The sequence below is a fragment of the Pelecanus crispus genome, chromosome 3 (genome assembly GCF_030463565.1).
Source record: "Pelecanus crispus isolate bPelCri1 chromosome 3, bPelCri1.pri, whole genome shotgun sequence".
Classification (NCBI taxonomy): Eukaryota; Metazoa; Chordata; class Aves; order Pelecaniformes; family Pelecanidae; genus Pelecanus; species Pelecanus crispus.
Genome location: NC_134645.1, coordinates 85330181 through 85350392, shown reverse-complemented (window position 1 = coordinate 85350392; position 20212 = coordinate 85330181). Strand labels below are relative to the sequence as shown.

General features: G+C 40.5%; 1 protein-coding gene across 1 annotated transcript in view; it reads right to left on the bottom strand.

The window, feature by feature from the left end:
- Nucleotides 1-20212, bottom strand: part of SIM1 (SIM bHLH transcription factor 1) — a 47273-nt gene that overhangs the window by 10246 nt on the left and 16815 nt on the right. Inside the window, exon 9 of the mRNA XM_075707930.1 lies at nt 1569-1734. Within this exon, the coding sequence (XP_075564045.1) occupies nt 1569-1734 (166 nt within the window). The remainder of the gene's footprint in view (nt 1-1568; nt 1735-20212) is intronic.

The following is a 20212-nucleotide window of genomic DNA, read 5'->3' as shown; positions in this document are numbered from 1 at the left end:
AGGCAGCTGGTAATGAGGATGCAAAATGAAACTGGAGACTAAACATCCTGAGCTTTCAGACAACAATCCCTGATAAACCAATGGTCTCAATGCTGCACTGCTAGTTCAGGATTTTTTCTGGTGGCAGAGAGAATAAGGAGGTACTGATGAAAGTCACACTTTCAGAAAGCTGATTGGTGTGGGAGGATAACAGGTCTTCAGCTGGGATTGTCCTGCTAGCAAGAGGACTTCTGAAAGGACTGTGTAAGGGGACATGAAGGGTAATTTGAGCAAATCAAAGACAGTCATCTTAAAAAATCTAATTTAGAATTAATTCTAGGTATCCTTCCCGATTCTTTAAAGCAGTTTTATTACAATTGTTTGGTGTAGTGCATTCAAGAGAAAGACTCTTCTTTAACAATCCACAAAAACACATATGAACAAATGATTAAACAACAGCCATAACAACCTCTGGCAAAATTAGATTCTTAAAATTAAGAATCTGAGTTGATATCTAGGCACTCGGTTAAATATTCCCTGTGCCAAAAGCAGATGTCATTTAACTGAAATTCTTACCCTTGGTATTTTTGAGGGGAAAAAGAAAGAAAACAAGGAAGTAATGTAGACACTTGGGCTCACATCGTACACTCTTAGAGGTCAGTTTAGAAAACACAGTGTCTGCAGAGAAACTGAAGTCATCAAGGTCATTGTCAGTTAAATATTGACCTGGACTCTTTAAAAATACATAGCTCTTCAATGTTACATCATGAATGCATACATTTATATCCACTGTGTTGTGGCATGAGGGCAGTAAGACTTGCATCATTGTTTAGTAAACATAATGGTTATTTCAACAAACAGATTTATTTGAGCTAAAGGGTTAACAACATAAGTATGCAAGTGCTGTGGCATTGTCTGCAGAAATCGGTTGCGTAAATGTATTAGGTAAGCTCCAGTTCAGAGACCAAATCAAGTCAGGTCCCGTCTCCGGGCGGGGACATGTTCCTTACACATTAGGCCTGCAAATGAAATCTGGGAAATTAAAGTCTACTGATGCCAATGGCCACCTCCTAGCACTTTCTCCCTTTCAGAGATTTGTACATAGAAAACTTTCTTGTTCCAGTTCAGCAAGTTAGCTTGTTGCTTTCCCTCCTCAAAACTCACTCCTCCTGACTAAGATTTCAGTATTAAACTGCTGTCAAACATCTGGCAGCTTTCTAGTTATGTTGGAATTATTAAAAAGTAAGAAAGAAAAAGCAAGCTTTCTCAAATGGCAAAACACACAATCTTCTCAAACGAAGTATTTCAAAACCAGCATTTTCACTTGTCTTCTGTCCGCTCCTCATTAACTGAGGCCTGCACTGTTATTGTTGTTGATGATGATTTATTATGCATGCTGAAACATAAATGTTTCCAGCTTTTTAGAAACAGTTTAAAGAAACATATTGCTGTCTCAAGGTCTTATAACCTGTTGTCCTTTATTCCCTTTGAGTAACATGTTCCTTGGCCCATTCTAATTACTTCAGTAAAATAGCAGTCAAAATCAAGATATTAAAAAAGATTTAATTTTGTTTTTCAAAGACAACTACCTGTGGGTATGGTGATGTCCTTGATTTTGACTTTGTGCTCGAGAGGCGAGATTTGCTTCCCTTTCTATTATCCGTTATGGTCGGAGTTGAATTTGCGTATGAGAATGCCGGCTTGGTAGCAGTGACCTGATCCAGGGAGAGCTGTAGTCCTTTATATTCAGTATCCCTATATAAAAGGCAAAAGTGAAAAACAAACTCACTTCATATCTTAATGGGAAACATTCCTTCCTTCTTAGTGGGGGGTGGAAACAAAAGATATTTTTAAGGAAAAATAAAAAAAAATCCCCAAATACATTTAAGTAGTATAGCTTACTAAACAATAGCACTATTTTTATACTGAAAATATGATTGCTTTTTGCATCCAACTGTTATCATCCTGATCTACTTTCTTCAGTAATAAAAAAAAAATGGGATGGAAATTTCTGAGATTTATATTACAGTTCTGCATTGGTCACATAGCTAAGCAGTAAATAGGATACATTTTCCTCAAAACTCTTTTAACTGTACAACTACAAACTTACCATGTGTGTATATGTGTGGGTGTTCATGCACACGTGGGGGTGCACATGATAGCCTACATAGATGACTAAATAAATTGAACAAATTAATTTTTTTTTTAATGGAAAACACTTCATCTTTAAAGTTACATTTTTCATTGTTTAGAAGGTTTCAGGCAATTGGTGCAAATTTTTAAATTTTTCTTCTTCTATGAGTCTTGTGAGTGTTTATTCCTCTGTTTGAAGTTTCTTATACTGAAAGAGTTTACCATTCAGATAAAACCGCTAAATAAATACAAATCTTGTGATTTAAATGGTCTGTCCCCCCTGACAAAACACTAGAGGTTTTCTATGGGGAGCTAGATATAACAGCAGTTTGTGAAGTTCAGTGTTAGTTTCTTCAAACTTTCTAATGAATACATAAAGGTAAGGAAAACTGGCATTATTGACTATATCCTACTAAGCATAATGAGGGCACATGCATTGGACTGCACCACTCTGCACACATCTGCATGTCTGCTGATACCCGGGGGCGTAAGAAATGAGCTCTCCAGCTTTCATGTAGTCATACGGAACCTATTCTGACAATGATTTATTAAAAGAGAGCAAAGCAAGAGTTTCTTCCTGACCTACCTGCCTGGAGGAAAAGAGGAAGGATTCATGGCTTTTCTCTTCCTTTGTGTTAATCAGCAGAGAAGTAGGAGAGCAAGGGAAGAATAATGCTTCTCTTATCCAGTGAAGGAGGCAACATATTCATTCACACATTACCCCATACTCCATCTAAACCTAAAGACTCATCCTTAATGAATTATATTAATAACAAATTGTTCACCCAGCTTCAGCAACAATATCTTGCTCTATAATATTGATGTAAGTCGTGACAGTCTAACAGTCTTTAAAAAGGAACCGTACCACAACCTGAGCATATCACAGCTTAGTACACTGAAATGCTTTCAGGTAAAAGTCAGGGGCAGAAGTATAAACTTGATAAATCACTGAAATAAATGAAATAGGATGAATCTTTGAACAGCCACCGTTAAACCTGCAGAACAGACAAATTAATTTATGCCAGTTCTACACTCAAATTTTTTGCACTTGATAAACAACAAATTTCTTGATTGAAGAGGCTTAGTTTTTTCGGCAATGCAGACAACATATATGTATCCATCTATATATAACACATGAAAAGTAAACACTGACATTAGAACTGTGCTGACTACACTGTTTCCAGTCCATAGCAGACAGAGATTGGCCAAGTATAATTAATGTTTTGTAATGCGAAAGTACTTCTTAATGAGGTCATTTCTTCAAATTTTGACTTTAATAGAGATAGGCCTCTCCTATAATATTTGCTTTTCAAATATCCTGCCTGCAGTGAAAGCATCTGAATATAGGGATTTGCTTTGGCCTATTTGACAGGTAAGGCTCATCCACGTATTTTGAAACCAGTAATCTTTCCCGTGGTTATCCTCAGAATTTCTATCCAGACACCTTGACTTGACATGCAAATCATCTGTCTCCATAATTGAGTCCTACCAAATTATCATTATGTCATACAAAACATCAGAAACAAAGGATGTCAATTAATCTTCATATTTAACTACTACAGTAGCATGACATATTATCAATAGCCCTGAAAAAACTCATCCTGACATACACATTCCCCTTGACTATTTGATTATAAGAAAAGGAAGGGTCCTGTGGTCTCAGTGGCAGGTGCAGAAAGTGTTGCCTCCAGAAATGAAAATTAATCAAAACTAAGTACATAAGTTGTTCACAGCCTTTGGGATATGAGGAGGTCTGTTTCGTTTTTGAACCTACCAGCACTTTTGCCTCCCTTTTTGCCGGACAACCCATAGCTCTGCAATCCTTCTATTACTGTCCCATCTCTGGTGTATGCCACCCTGTAACAGTCTGCTGCTTTCTCATGTCAGTGAAGAGTTTTAAAAAATTGGACAAAGCACCACCCCAGTATTCAGACCACAGACTGTCACTCCAACACTACTCGCCTGCTGTTACTATCTGTGTAAAGGCCAAGCATTCAAATCATAGAGACTACACTGTACAATGATTCTATGTCATGGGAATCTAAAAAAATACCAGGCAAACCAGGCTGCCCAAAACCTTGCATGCCATTATGTGTTACTTTTCTAAGTCCTTGGTATCATTATGGTGAGGAGTGACCCTCCCAGAATACCACACATTAGAATAAACACCACAAGCTGGTATTTGCAGCCAATTGCTTAGACAGTAATATCATTAAACAAAGGATAAGTAGAAAACTATCTCAAGTTCTTGTTGCCAAATGCAGTTTCCCCTTAGAAAAAGAACACATCTGTGCTCTCCTTGCAGATGAAACACCTGGACATTTTCGCATTGCTGAGGCATGATTCAATACCATCTCAACCCTATCCTAGCACAGCTACCCTTCAGAAGAGCCAGGATAGATGCCAGAACACCAATAGTAATAGGCCAAGATAAATACCAGAAGTTTTAAAAAAAAAAAAAAAAAAAGCAAGGAAAACATGGAGGAAAGGTCCTGTGGTCTCAATGTCAGATGCAGAAGATGTTCCACCAAGAAATGAAACTGTTTGAGTGTATCCATATGCGCTGTTGAGGCAAAGGACTAGAGGAACCAGAGCTCCTAGTGGTACACAAATTACAGATGGAAATTCTGACAATTTCCTGGAGGAATTTATAAAACTTCTACCAACCATGGAATTGCAGTCTCCAGATTCATGTTCTCAGACACCTGAATCCTCTGTTACACAGTCCCAGCCACACAGTAGTACTGCATCTTGTGTTCTACATGTTATTCAAAAAAAGGTGGTGGATACGAGCCTCTTCCTCCAAGGTCCTCACCTTCAGGATCCCACAGGGATCCATACAATCTACATCCATCTACATGAGACTGCTGAGAGAGAGAGTGATATGGCATGTGTTCAATTGCTAACAGTATGTTGCTGACAATCTACTATTTATCTCATTTTCTGATGCAACTATCATCACTATAAAACATCAGAATAACTACAGGAAATTAGCTCTTAAATGAAGAACAGATGGATCAAACTGAATCCAGACAAGACCAAAGTGATGCTTCTTTGCAAAGGCAAACACATTGAAGACCTCCACCTTTTCATGATGGGAAACAGCCATTCTTTCCGCAGTTGGATGGAAATTCTAGGTCCTCTTTCACTCCTCAGAAAACTTGGATGCATATGCTTTTGGTAGCATATGCTTCCAAAAATGTATTATATCTCCTCTATCTTGTCCCTCCTCCCCATATGAGAATCTGGCCAGTATGGTCAATGTATCAGGCACCTACAGACTGGATTACCATGCTTCACTGTAAACGAAATCAGAAGACAAAGCATAAAATCCTCTTGCTACAATATGCTGCTTCCTATTTTCTTCTCAGATCTAATTCCCAGAAGCATTTCCACTCTGTGCCGTGTGTCTGGCTCTTCCAATGCCCATTATAAAGCTTGAGTCTAATTTTGAAGACACTTATTGATGTACTAGAGCTAGCATTATGGAAAACCAAGGATTGATAGCTGTAGCAACTGCATTCCCCTGCAATAAAGCATCTGAAAGTTGAGTACAAAGGATTTTTACTAAAGGGATCTAGCTATAGCAAGCTACATAGATGGAGAAGGACAAAGGCTGAAGCAGAAAAGCATTTGGAAGAGGAATGTTGGCACGTGACTTGGATGCCAGCTGGATCTGCAACACTCGTGTGAAGAGTTCTCACAGTTCAGCTTTAGAAGTCCCTTTCTGCCTACTACCATTGCCAAAATGTACAATATGAAACATGGTGGCAACAGTCTAACAAAAGTTTGGGGAAGAGATAATGACTCATTAGGAGATAGACCCAAAAAAGAACAGTAAGGGAGTATCAGAGCACCACAAGACCTGAATTTTCAGCAAAGAAGAGCTTACACAAATATGGCAACTGAGTGTGTGGATAGAGCTCACCATGAAAGTGAAAAAAAATTAGAGGTTTTTTATATGGCCTTTTTGAAGCAAAAAAGATGAGGAAAGGGTGAGTCAGCATTGCTAGAAAGAATGTTGGGAAGACTGGAATTAGTGACAGAGGCCCAGTGGGCACAGTATGGCCCAAGAAAAACTAAAACTGTACAGACAAGCCGGGCTTTTTTGTAGTCATGTTTCTTCAAGTAATAGGGTGAAGTTTGGGACTACTTTAACCAAAATCTAAAAACTAAAGTGAGACTAGACATTAACATTAGAGAGCTAAAGGCACAAATAGTTTTGAAGATATTAAGATTCCCTACTTAAAGACAGTGTTGGCTATGGAACAGAACTTAGGCCCTGAAAAATGTTTTCCAATAGAAAGAGCAGCTCAAGAGGATGTATCCAGAGGAAGGAGTAAAATAAAAACATCCATTAGTGAAGAATAAATATCCAGAGTCAACCAAAAGAACTTAAGAAGGATGACCAGACTCGAGAATAGAGATCTTAGATATCTACAGTCATAAGCAGCATAACCTTCAAAAACAGAAGAAAGCCTTCAAAAAAGAAGAAAAAATGCTCAGCCCATGGAAAACTCTGTGAAAGCCATAAGAGTGAGCATCTTTTTACTTTAATGTCACAACATGCCAGAAAGGAAGAATAAGCTATACATGCAGTGACCAAAAATACACAGATAACCAACAGAGGCAGATATTTACAATGTATTTAATTCCATCAAAAGACACTAAATGTAGACACCTTAAAGATGATTCACAGAAATTCAGTTTTCATACATGGAGTTATGGCATTAGATTAGAAACGCATTGCAGTTCATTCTCTCCAGCAGCAATCAAAATATCAGTATACAACTGGAAACAGATCTTACTCTTATTCTTCAGTATCTTTTCAATTGATAGAACAATATACAATGATCATACTGTCACTGGAAATCACAGCAAATAAAGAGTAAAAAGGCATCAGGTGACCACCTAAACCTGACAAACACTGGATAAGCTACACCCATGTCATTCCTTACACATATTAAAGCAATTAATGAAGTACAAGCTGAAAGTAAAAGCATTAGATGATCTTAATGCAGCAGATTCCTACATCATGAATACAATCATTTGTACCACTGAAGCAAAGCGGAAAGCATTGTTCATGCAAAAGAAAACAAAGAGTAGTTTTAATTGGTTGCACTATTATTTCTATGGAACACATAATATATGTCCATCATTTCCTCTAGCTTTACATGAAAAATCTATGAAAAGAGTCATATGCACTCTGCATTTCTTTCAGTTAAAAATCAGTAAAATTACGTTTGTTAGATTTTCTGCCAGTCTGACAGACAGAACACAGAGTAGAAATTGTGAGATTAAACTAAAGGTGTTAATGTCATTAATGTCCAGTCTATTTTGCTGAGTTGTTGCAATTCAGTTAAAATCAGCCATGAAGGTGGTAAAAGTCTGGCACTTCCTCATGCATGTCTGACCACGATACTGTAATATATCATTCTTCTACTTTTAAACAATGCCTGCAACTTTTAACATTTCCACACTCCAGCTCATGCAATGCTAACAGAGCATCATTCAGCAGATGAGTGAAAAGAGAACAGATTCTGGCTGTTTGTCATCTTCATGGCTTTCTAAATCAGCAGATGGTACAACAAAACAGACAATTTCCTCATCTGCTCTGTCCTCTGTTCATGTGCAATGTGTCTCAGAAACATTTACAAAGGCCTCAGTCTGCTCGAGACTTGTCAGGAGGAGCATATGCAATCCCTTTAGCATCTTCCGGAACCAGTCAAAATAAGGAGGTTTCACTTAGCTCATACAGGAAGCAAAATTGCAGGACAAAGTGGGAAAAAAAGCTGTTGAACCTCACTGCTTGTTATGAAACTACACTGACATTCAGTTGTGTGACCTCAGAGATACTCCCTGCCCCAGTTTTGCTATCAGTTATAGGGATGATGTTGGTAATCCTCCTTTCTAAAACTTCTTTAGTGAAAAGTCCCATATAGGCCTGACCTACTGCTCACCAAAGCAATTGGAAAGGCCCTCCAGAAATCTTTCCGATGGCTGTTTATCATTAGTACACTTTATGGTTAAGCAGTGCATCTATTGGAGAAGTATGAGATCTGTATATTGGATCCCTTCATTAAGTTCCAGGCACCCATTTAATCTCCATAAATAGCATAAGCAACAGTAGCTGTTTACATCTTGTTGAGTCAAAGTTTACAGCTTCTCCAGCCATGAGATTCACATCCATGATATCACGTTTCTGTATTTGCTTTTAAAGACAGAGCAATCCAAACCAGGAAGTTTATTTAAATGATTTGATACATTCAGGAAAATTGAAGCACGATGTTTCCTATATGGATCATTTAACACAAATGTCTGAGGATATCCTCTAGACAACTACCGTCAGAGAAATTTTATATATTCCCTGATTGGTTTCTCATCTCAGAATGCAGTCATTTAACTGTCAGTTGGACTTAAATAAAACATCCTGGCCTCTAGATAATCATGGTGTGGCAGAGTTTTCAGCAGTCTGAAGGTACATTTTGTCATTCCCAACCACATGTCTAGCCATCTCTGGCTCCAAAAGGAGCCCTTTGTACACTGTATTTGCCTTTATTTACTAAATTTGCTAGATGAAAATATGCATCAGGGATTTTTTATTGTTTGTGAATAAAATGCCTAAGATATCCTAGGCTAATTATATATAAATATAATTACATTTTTAGTTACAGAAAGCACTGAAAAAAAATGCTTTAAATAAATAAAATATGATGACCTGAGTTTAATTCTGTAACATTTATTTATACTGGGAGTGTTTTCTTTCAAATGTAAGGTGCCTAGGAGCATAACTGGCTAAAAGTCATGTTCGATGTATATTCGGTGCTTGCCAAGTTAAACGGAGAAATATATTTGACAGGAGTTTATAAATATTTGTATGTGTTAGAATCTGCCTGATAATGAGAAGATTGGATTAAAGGGACGTAGCCTGCAATGCTGGTTTGGTTTTTTTTTTGGCCACCAAATAGTTAAGAACACGTTATCTGAAGGCATGTTAAACCTTGCAGAACTCCATGACTCATGTCCATGCTGTCAGCCTTTGTTAAATGATTGTGGTGACTTCTTTGTAATCATTTGGGGGTTTCCATTACTTTAAATTCATCTGCACATTCAAAATAATATTTCTGAATAAACCAAAGGTTTGTTAAATGAGTCTTTAAAAAGTCTAATTTTTTTTCTTCCAACTACTCCCTTTCAACCACTCCATAAAACCCAATGCCACCTCAGTGCATCGGCAAGTGCATGTACGCAGCACCCCTTTAGGAATTAGTGCCACTTAAACATAAGTTCTCACATATCCCTGTAAGATGGTTTCCATTTTACAGAAAGCCAGACTGACAACAGTGCAACAGGCCGCTGTTATACAGGGTAGATTTTCCCATCTCAGACTTCTTAATATTTTTAGGTGTTAAAAAAATATACCTTGGATAACACTGATGCCTTTAAGACACTGATCTAGTAGCCAAGTGATCTGGATTCAGTTCTCAACCCTCCCACAGACTACTGGTGCCACACTGGACAAATCATGCATCGTGGGATTTTAGCAAGCACTTGGCACTCGCCTGAGCTTACCCTCAAGGCAGCCAATGGGACTTTCAGTTTTGGCAGGGTCAAATTTAGCCCAGTGCTGATCACTTCTGAGAATCCCTACCTTAACTTTGCTGAATATTAGCTCTGAAAGGGAGGATAACAATGTGTTCTTGTAGGAAACACTTCTTTTGTGAAATATGTCTGTCTTGCCTATTAAGCTTTTTGTTGGAAGGAACAATCTCCCGCTACCAGGGCATGATAGCTAATGTAACTAAGCTAACTCTCAGCTGCAGCCCCTGGCTGCACATCTCGCACAGAGAGCAAAAAATACATTTCCCAAGACCAGTACCCATGTCACTATTGATGCACAGCATGTTTTTATTATTTCAGAATCTCCATCTATTCAACGCAAATGTTTTTAACTATGTCCTATACCGTTCATCCTTGATTAAACCTCTTCTAGATAGTTAATCATTAATGATTTCTTTACAGTTGCTGTGCAAACAGTTCATTCATGCCTATGACATATCAAATTTCACAGACGTGTTCTTTAATTGGATTCATTTATTTCTAATCTACTTAAGCCCTCACTACCGTAATGCTTGACTAAATATACATTAAACTCACTTATTTAAACTGCTAAAATAAATTTGAGATGTATTCTATGAATAAAAATATTTGATTGAATACATGTAATACCATTGTTATTGTGTACCTAACTGAGCAGAAATTATTGGAAATAGCACACTAGATAGCCATGTGATATGCTTGGACAAAAGGATTTGAGAGGATACTGATGATCTTTTGGCAGAGATTATAAATTAACATGTTTCTAAATCCTAAGGACTCCTATAGCACATTAGGTATGCAATAAGGAGAACCAAAAGGAGCTCCTCATCATTTTCATGAGGGATGTTGGATGTTTTCATTTTAAAATCCAAGCACTTTTCTAATAGGAGCCTCATACCAGTCCTGTCCCTTCATGGCAAGGAAGCAGTTTTTCTCTTTTTCTTCTAACGCAAGAAGTATGGGCTATGAAAGAAATGAAAAGGTGGCACTTTCACAACAAAAGGAGGCCTTCCTTTCCACATTTACTTAAGCTTGGCAAAAGCTCACATGGTTTCAAAAAATACACAGATAAATTCATGGAGAAAAAAAAAAACGCAAAACATTGACAACTAATACACTCAAAGATCTCACCTCTTTCTAGAAAGCCATTTGAACTTCTTGAAGATTGGAAGAAAGTTCTGAGGAATCATTACTGCATGCTTGTCCTATTTTTAAACTCTTTCCAAAGTATTTGCCGTGGTCACTATCAGTATGTGTCTGGTTCTGTATAGCTATTCTTATGTTACACTCTATACCACAGTAGTTAAGCAATTTCATACTTCAGTTCCTTTAAAACTGTGCAGTGAAGAGTCGTCCTGATTATTTGCTGTTATTGCTATTAATAATTTACAGTAAAAGTTAATTTATTGATATTTCAGATTTTACCAGCTCCTCTATGTTCCCCATAATTAAAGCTTTTGTTGTGACAACCTTCTAAAGATCCTAAGGTGAATGCTTAAAAAAATTAGTTTGCTTTTCTGTGATGACTTTCTGGATAAACTTCTGTGATCTGGGAATAGTTTACTTGAGAAAAACAATGTGCTTGAAAAATGGTATACTGTTCATTCTTTTTGTTTTTCCTTGGGAAATTTCCCCTCTGCACGCCTCGTAACGTATTTGTCCTTCATTCTAGCCTGTTTTTTCTGATCAGCTGTGCCCCATAGTGAAGAGGCATGTTGAGTCAAAAAGGAGTCATAAACTCCATCTGGTGAGAAGGTCCCATTTACAGTAGATCACTTTCTCTTTCATCAGATTAGTCCTTCCTTGTCATAACACTTTCACCTTCCTCAGAAGCAGCAAGACTTTTCTACAACAAGAGTCTTTCCAATTCACTTGTCCAGAGTTCCTCAGCTTTGGCCAGGGGACAGCACTTTGCCCCTGAGGGCCATTGTGTGCCATTATCTGCCCACAAAGCAAGCAACCACGGTATGATACTTAATAAATGCTTTTCAACTGAACCTTGTTCTGCTTAAATTTTAGAGGAGGTAAGGGGAAGACGACAGGCAAGGAGTTGCATATGGTTTTTTGGCATTTGGGGAGAATGTTTTTTTGGGGGGGTTACAAATTAATATACCTGTTTTCTTATTTCATTATTTGTACCTCAGTTAGACTCCCTTTTAGCTCCTTCCCACCCACAGCCAAACCTCTACTACAGCCAAATTCCATTCACATTACTTGCCACTTGGGTCTAAGGCTCTGTTCAAATAGGACTCAGGCTTGGTCATCCAGCTTTGATAGACATAGAATGTGTAAAGTGTTTATGTTGTTAAAACAGGAGACAAATAGCAAAAAAAGCCAATATCATGAGGCTATAAGATAACACATAATACTCCACTTTATTTGGTACTTGCCTGGTAATCACTGATTCTCTCTCCTCAAAGCATACATTATACATGGTTATATTTGTTAAGTGGGTCCATTAAATGTTAAAATTCATACAAGATAACCTGCTTGACTACCTAGACCCTCTGGGACACAGAGTAAGTTAAACCACCATACATTGCACAATTACTGCTGACCCCACGCCTTCCATCAAATTCAGAAAAGAGACTTTTTTAATGGTAGTTAATGCTTTTTGACAATACTCCTAACAACAACTCATTGTTAACGTACACAGTTCCAGAAATGCATGCCCATATTAAAATCCAGCTTATGAAACTGAAGAATAAGTCTCCAGTGGGTTGAATGGTTATAGGTAGTGAAATACTTACTAGGCATATCTAAAATTTCTCAACAAATGACTAAAAATCATTTAATAAAACACAACAACATCTAGGTACAATCTTCTTTAGATATTTAAATCTATCATCTGACTAGTACCTTTGCCCTCTTGGTCCTTGCTTTGACTAGGACAGGCAGGGGCCTTAGCTGGCTTTAGCCACTCTGTTGTCACTGCTTCACATGCACTTTTATCAAGGGTTTCCAGATGCCTAGAAGTATCTCTGACCAGGCTGCTGCATGTTCCCATAAAAATGTCCACAGCATACATGCAGATCAACTCCACTGCCAACCTACAACTGTCCTTGGACCAACACTGCAGCTAATCTGCAGCTGAAGTAACCAAACATTTGATTCTGTTTGTGCAACAAGTCTCGTGTATCATCATGTATGAGATTTACTGTGCTTGCAGGGACCACTTCTGTAGCACATACACAGCAACTCCAGAGTATCACACCTGTGCAAATGGTGCTGTGCACCTTCTCTCCTATTGCTTTCTTGAACTCACTAGTTACCATCATGGAAGCCCTAACCACATATTCCTATGTTAAGTTACACAGTTGTAGTGACACAGATACGAAGTTTTCTTTGGACTGAAGCCACGTCCCCACCCCCATTGCTGGTTTTCATGGATTAGAAAGCACGAAGGAAGCTGATAATCTTTCAGAAGATGACACTTTTTCTTTAATTCTCCTACTAGCAGCTTAGAATCAACAGAATTATTTTGGGGAATGCTGCTTAGCAGTTTGGCTGCAAATGGGAGAATGCTATCAAGCTACATATCCCCGCATCCAGCCTTTATTTGACCAAATACTCTACTGGGATATGCCTTGTGAAGCAGTCATTAAAGATTATTATTTTGTTCTGTGTACAAAACAGTCTTTGGAAACAGCAAGACAAAAATAGCGTGCAATGCCTTTGGGTGGATTTCAGTTAACCTAAGTTAAGGGGCCTAAGTCAGAGGGAAAGAGTTTTCTATAGCAACAGCCCAGGCTACCAGCTGCCAAACATAGTACAGAGATGATCGAAGCCACAGGCTACTTGGGAACAGGCTGCCTTCAGGGCAGACCGTGTATGTTCACTTCCTAACCGAGAGCACAGATGTAAGAATATTGCATATTGGATGGGTTTAAAGATCTTCACTCTAGGTTATGTCAAAATATCCACACAATGCTAGGGATATAGCCAAACGTTAGTTAGCCAGGCATTTGAGTTTCCATAGTTGCACTGAAACTTCAGCAGATAATAGCTGTTATTTTCAACATTGCTGCCCCCAAGATTTATACACAGTGGTTTGTAGCTGAAAAACTACGGCTGTTCTTTATTAGGTCCCAATTCAACACAGTCACAAATGTGTCCTTCAAGCCATCTCTGTTTAGCAAAGCCAAGGAATATGCTTATTTCTAAGCATGTGCCTAAGGGGTTTTTTTTATTTCAAAACTGAATTCACTAGGATATAACCATGTACTGAAATTTATGTCTAAATGCTTTTAGAGCCTGCCATGTGCTCAAGTGCTTTAGTAAATCAGGACTTCGGCGATTTAATTGCACTAAGTGGATGATAACAAAAGACAACAACAGGAATAAATCGTCTGACTGTGTTAAAGATCATGTGATTGACTCCAGACTTCTAGCCATCCCAAGCCTTCAGAAGGGTCAAACGCTATACCCTTGTTCACACAGAGCGATGCCTGCCTCCATAAATAGTGTCATCAAAGTGAAAGGGGCTGCCTCTGAAGTAACCTACTGAGTACGAACATGTGTGCTGGAGCCCGGCCCACGCTGTAAAGTACAAAAGAGAGGTGAGGGAAGGAGAATTAGATTTTAAACAGATACTTGCCACTGTTGAATGGACAAAGGAGATTTATTTGTTAACACTTAATTTAGGCCATGCCGAAATGCCACGTTTGTGTGTATATGAATAAAAACTAGCAAGAACACCATAATGTAGAGGGAAGAACTTAGGTCAGAAACAGTTTAGTAACTTATCACACCTGTTGTATCTCATGATAATTACGGTGTAACAACATGGGAATCACAGCAGTACTGGGATGCAGCACAGACCAATGAGACCAAACATGCAACAGATTAAGGAAACAGGAGGAGAGCTAGTAAAATTATAAACCTGCTTAAGGAACACACTGTTGCTGTTATGAAAGCAGAAGCCAGTTCAGCATCCAGTTTTGTGCAGAGTATCGAGAGAATGATAGCATGGAGGGGAATCCTTTGGTAGCAATTCAACTGCTTGGCCTGCCTCTTCTGCACAGCCACTAACACAGTCCATAGAAGAGATCTAAATGTCGTGCGGTAAAACCAGCAGACGCTCTTCCACCTGCCTCGCTTGTCTTCAGCTCTCTAAGCTACCACAGAGTAGTGAACATAACTCTAAACTCCATGGCCTATTGTGTCCCCCCCCTGCCATGTAGGAGGACTGCTGGGGCTGATCCCCAAAGAGACTGAAGCACCCAGCTGCTGTAGCAGTGTTCACAAGCCTCATTTGTACCATTCAAAGTGCTGAAGGGCAGAGTAAGGATAAAGAGTGAACAACCTCTCTAGCAGGAACAGCTGTGCTACAATGTACATGCTTCCATGTAAAGTCAAATCTGTGGCAGTTTACCTTAAATTATAAACTGTGGCATTTTAGGAATAAGAGTCCCTGCAGCAGGCCCCGTACCTTTCATCAGTGGAGTAAGGCAGGCAGCTGGAGATAGTAATTGCTCCAGCCATTGCCTCCGCTGAATGTCTCTCAACCCCAGACAATCATTTTACAAGATCTGTAACTCAGTGTTTGGGAAGAGGGAGTTTCCAAAGGCCTGGAACAGCCAACACACCGAATGGGAAAAGGATGAAGTGGAAAGCATTTGAAGTCACTTTTCTTTCTTGGAATAGAGACACTTACTTGCAATCCTGAGTTTCATGCCATGTGAGACTATCAGTATGCATGTATTTAAACTAATGACTGCTTCTTCTTCTTTTTTTTTTTTTTCCTATGGATCTGAGCTGCAGTCCTTTAATCCTTACTCTAGCAAATAAAGCTTTCTTCGTACGAGCAGTGACTGTAGACTCTGGCTCACAGTTTTAATGCCTTGGCCATTACAGTCACCTGGTTTAAATACAAGCATAGAAATTTGGAGTGAATTAAACAAATGGTAGCTCAGAAAGCCCCTACATGAACAAAGAAGAACTGCAGAAACGTATTGTGGACACCTGGAAAAGCCTGTCTCCTATTTGCAAGAAATATATAAACAATGTTCCAGGGAGACAAGTCTGTAATAAAAACTAATGGCGAACAAACAGAATACTGCACTGAGTAGTTCAAGAGGAATCCTTTTATACTTTTTTCTTTGAGGTATATGCTTCCCAAGCATTTTGATTGATTAAAACAATTCCTTTATATATTTATGTTGCTAATCAAATCATGTGAATGATGGTAGGCTTTCCAGTCTCAGGCAAAGTACATTGTAGATTCAACATATTAAGTGGGACGCAGTTCTGTGCACAATTATGCAAGTGGCAAAATTCCCATTAATACAGAGAAATATAAAGGAAAAGCAGCAGGTCAAATTTTATTCTAGTGTTTACAACTATTTAAGAAAAAATACATTACCCAGTTAAAGTCACTAAGCCTTATCTTGAGTATTAAATTTAGATGCCTAAGCTTACTCATTCAACTAGTTCCACTAATGATATGAGTAAGGGTGTGCAGGATTTCTTCTGCAAGTAATAACTTCCCCAGCATATTCACTATCCTACACACTCCATCACAAACTTGAGAGACACAAGAGAACCTGCATCTACCTTTGACTGGGAAGACAACTCTGTGGCCATTCCAAATAAGTCGATTTGAGAGAAACACTTAAGAAAGTTGGGCCTGTAGGTATGGAAACAGAGTTTGTGGGTTCTCCCATTAACTAGGAAGAGAAGGAGGTGAGACCTGATGGCCAAGAGACAGGCCAAAAGGGGGATGTTTATGAAAAGCTATGGAAATATTTCATCATTACCGACCAAAAGCGGACAGATCTTTGTTTCCACATGAAATGCAAATTCTCCTAAAGCCTGCTTAATAACCCAGGGAGGGATGTTTTCAAAGTCTGAGCCATCACACAGAATGATATCACATTGCTTATACAATCACTTTAAATCTGGTAGTACACGAAGCTATAAATAGTAATAACAATCTAAAGATGAAGTGTGTAGATACAATTAACGGTTAATTTATTCTAAATTGCATTTACCACATCATTAAGCAAAACATTCATCAATAGGGCAGTTATTTGTGAAATAATCTTTCAAACAAATTGCATTCAATTTGTGCTTCTAATCAGCCAGTTACATAATGCATTGTGAAGAGGTCAACTGGAACTATATCATATATGTACTATATCAGAACACAGATTAGTCACAATTAGGTACCTAATCCATGTTATCTGTATATACTACCTCTACTGCTATTCTTTTAAATGCTAAAGGACAACGAAATGTATGTAGGAAAGATTCCTTAGCTTTCTCTAGGGACAAATTATTATGATATTTGCTCGTGCTCAAAAAGTCAGAAGATTTGCACTTTACGTTATCCATTTGTTTAAAGGGAGATTGTTTGCCATCTAAATATAAACTTAACTTCAGCAGTTGCATTCTCTATTAATCGACTCATACTTGGGTCCCTTTATGTGATAAACATGCACAGCTAATAATCAATGATATGGCAACTGTGTGTACAGAACAAATAAGAAAAGAAACACATATTCCATGTCTGTACTTATATATGCCAAGTGGAATACAAAGAAAGGCAAATGTGTGCTTTAAAGCTGAGGTCCTTTAGGTAATTTGTATTAGTTTTTGACACACTGCTATTACACAAAAAATAACTTTTCCTCTTGTTGCTAAAATGCCCTTGCCACCGTACCTATTTAGTTCAACATACATACTTACTACAACCATTTGTTCTCAATCCTAGAATTCACTTGCTCAAAGCTTGGGATTTATGGAAGACGGAAATTACCTCTTTTTTTATTTTCTTAACTGGGGGGTGGGCGTCCCTTCTGCATCAGCCCTTTGTCATTCTTTCCGTTTTCAGCATCTACATCTCCCAGGGGAGTTCGGAAGCTGCAAGGTAAGAGAGTCTCGCTCTTCCTGCTCAGCCTGCGCTGAAACTGCTCTGCTAGACCAGTTTGGCACTTACGCCACTCGGTACCCGTTCCTTTCCAAAATATCAGAGCACTGAGGATCCTCTCAACAGCGAGAAAAAGCTCCTTATCCCACGACCAAACCGACAAAAACTCCTGGAGCTTTTCTTGAGTGAAGAAGTACTGTGCGAGGGGGACCAGGGACCCAGCGGGTCAAAAACCTGCACCATATCTTCCAAATCTTGTAATCCCTTTTGTTATTTTCACCCCAACTTAGTGAAAAAGACCGGTATTTCCTATTTTCAAAGGAATCTTTGGCGAGAGGTATCCCACCTTTCAAGCTCCACCCTGCAATCCCAAACGCGACTCTCTGTTATTTTCAAACCACAGAACCACTCGTTTGCACCTCTTTTGCTTTCTCCTCGGCTTCCATACGCGACGGTCGATACGCAAAGGTTTGGCTTTCCCTTCTGTAAGGACATTTTTCCTATGCCTCTGCCAGGCACCCGACGCCGGGCGGGTGAAGTCTGGGAGGAACCCGCAGCACACACACGGCTATCTCAGCTGTCCTGGCTTACTGGAATAACCCAGTGTCATCCTTAAGGAACTGCAGTAGAGATAGGATTTATACCGGAATAAAGTATATTAAATATTTGCAAACTTTGAGTGTTACAGGACCTTTACTCGGCTGTCCTGGGGTGGACCCTACCTCATACCAGAGGAAAACGCCAAGTCCCCGTAACCTCTCATTTTCCCCTGCATTTTCACCACCGACCTTTCTCATTTGAGTGATAACGTGTTGACTCTGAATAGCTCATTAAGATAATTAAGTCGACTCTAGGTACGAGGAGTTCAGCATCCTCCCCCCTGCCCCCCCGACTCTCCCACCGCGAACCTTTCCCCAACTTGCTCCTCTCCACCTCAGGTTACCCATTTCAGAGGCTGACTACGTCTCACTTTTTAAAAAAGCCAGCCCTGCCACTGCTTACAGGGTGTGCCCCACCCCCGCACACGGCAGGACCTGTTCTTCTCATTTATTTTTCCGAACGGCGGGCTAGCCGTAGAATAATAATAATAATAGTAATAATAATACAGTGGAAGCTACCCCCGTCCCCTGAACCCAGGGCAGCGATTTCAGCAGCGGCAGCCCTGCCACAAGAGCAAGCAGGACGAGCTCTCTTCTTCTGCAGCGCCCTAATGAAGAGCCAGGCAGGCTTGATGACACCTCGAGGACCTGAGCACACCAAAACTAGATTTTAATGCAGTCGCGGTGTCTGCGTTGCAGCCGCCGGCGGCACATGGCTGTCGCCGCGGCCAGCGATGGGCCTCCCAGCATTTACTACTCGTTTTAGCCAGCCGCCCTCCGCACTCGAGGCAATTAAGCAAAGAGCGCAAGGGGAGCCTTACACCGAGGCGTAACGAAGTCGCGCCGCGGCGTAACCTCATTCTCCAAGGGAAATGTTGAAAGAACAGCTATAGCCCTCCTACACGTCAGCCTGGCGGACAACAGGTTTAAACACCACCTTGTTCTTAAAATCCATATACATGCCCGAAAAGATGGAGACGCTACCGCCAACGAAAAATCAGCTGAGGCGGAGGAGTCGCGCTATTTTGGTACCCCTCCTCAGGGGGAAGCCGGCTCCCCTGCAGCGCTGTTTTGGGGGGGCGGTGAGCGCCGGGGCTCCCCGAGCCCAGCTCCCAGGCGGCGGGGAAATCCCGCCGGGGAGCGGAGCCGCGGTGCGCCCAGGGCTGTCCCCGGCCGCCCTCCTGGAGGGGCGAACGGGCTGCGAACAAGCTGACCGCCGTGCCCCCGGCCCCTCCGGGCCGCTGGTAGCCCCCCTGGGCTGGGCTGGGCTGGCGGGGACCGCGGCAGGGGTGCGCAGGCAAGGGGGCTATGGCGGCACAGGGTGTAAGCAGCCCCGCTGCTGGAAAACAGCTCCGAGGGGTTTGTCCGAGCGGCCCCCGCGGGACCAGGGTACTCCCTGCTTGCTTTGCTGTGCCAGCCTGAAATGGTGGTGCCGGGCTGGCCACCCCGGCAAGCAGGGGACGGGTGGAGATGGATCCCCAGCTGACTTGAAGCAGATCCGCTGGGAAGTTTCATTTCCACTCGGGTCATTTGAGGTAGAGTTCCGTGATTGATGTTCACGCTTTTGGGATTAAAGGAGAGGGAAACGACCGATAATCTCAGGTGCTCACAGAGAAACACGTAGCGTTTCTGGTGCAAAACCACTCTAGCATGCTAGCTGCCTTTGGGTTCCTTCTTAGCGTTACGATACGCTGGCTTCTGTCTTTGCAGTTCCCCGTTCACCTAAGGCAAGTGCTCGTACTTAACTGAGAAGCATAAAACGCGAAAAATAACGGAGAAGGGCTGGTATAGGGGAAGTGGACTTACAAATGTACGGAACAGCTAGAACAGAGGTGATGATGCCTCTGCTGATCCGCATCCTTGCTGGGTGAATGCCGGAGTATTACCCCGCCGCGCCCCGCATTCCCTTTAAAGCGAATAAAAGGGATTTTCTTTAAAGGGGAATCGCAGTTCCCTACACCAGAGTGCTGCCCCAAATGTATGTTTTTTCCTGTGTGCCTGTATGCGGGCGCGATGACCCCTGTCTGCCCAT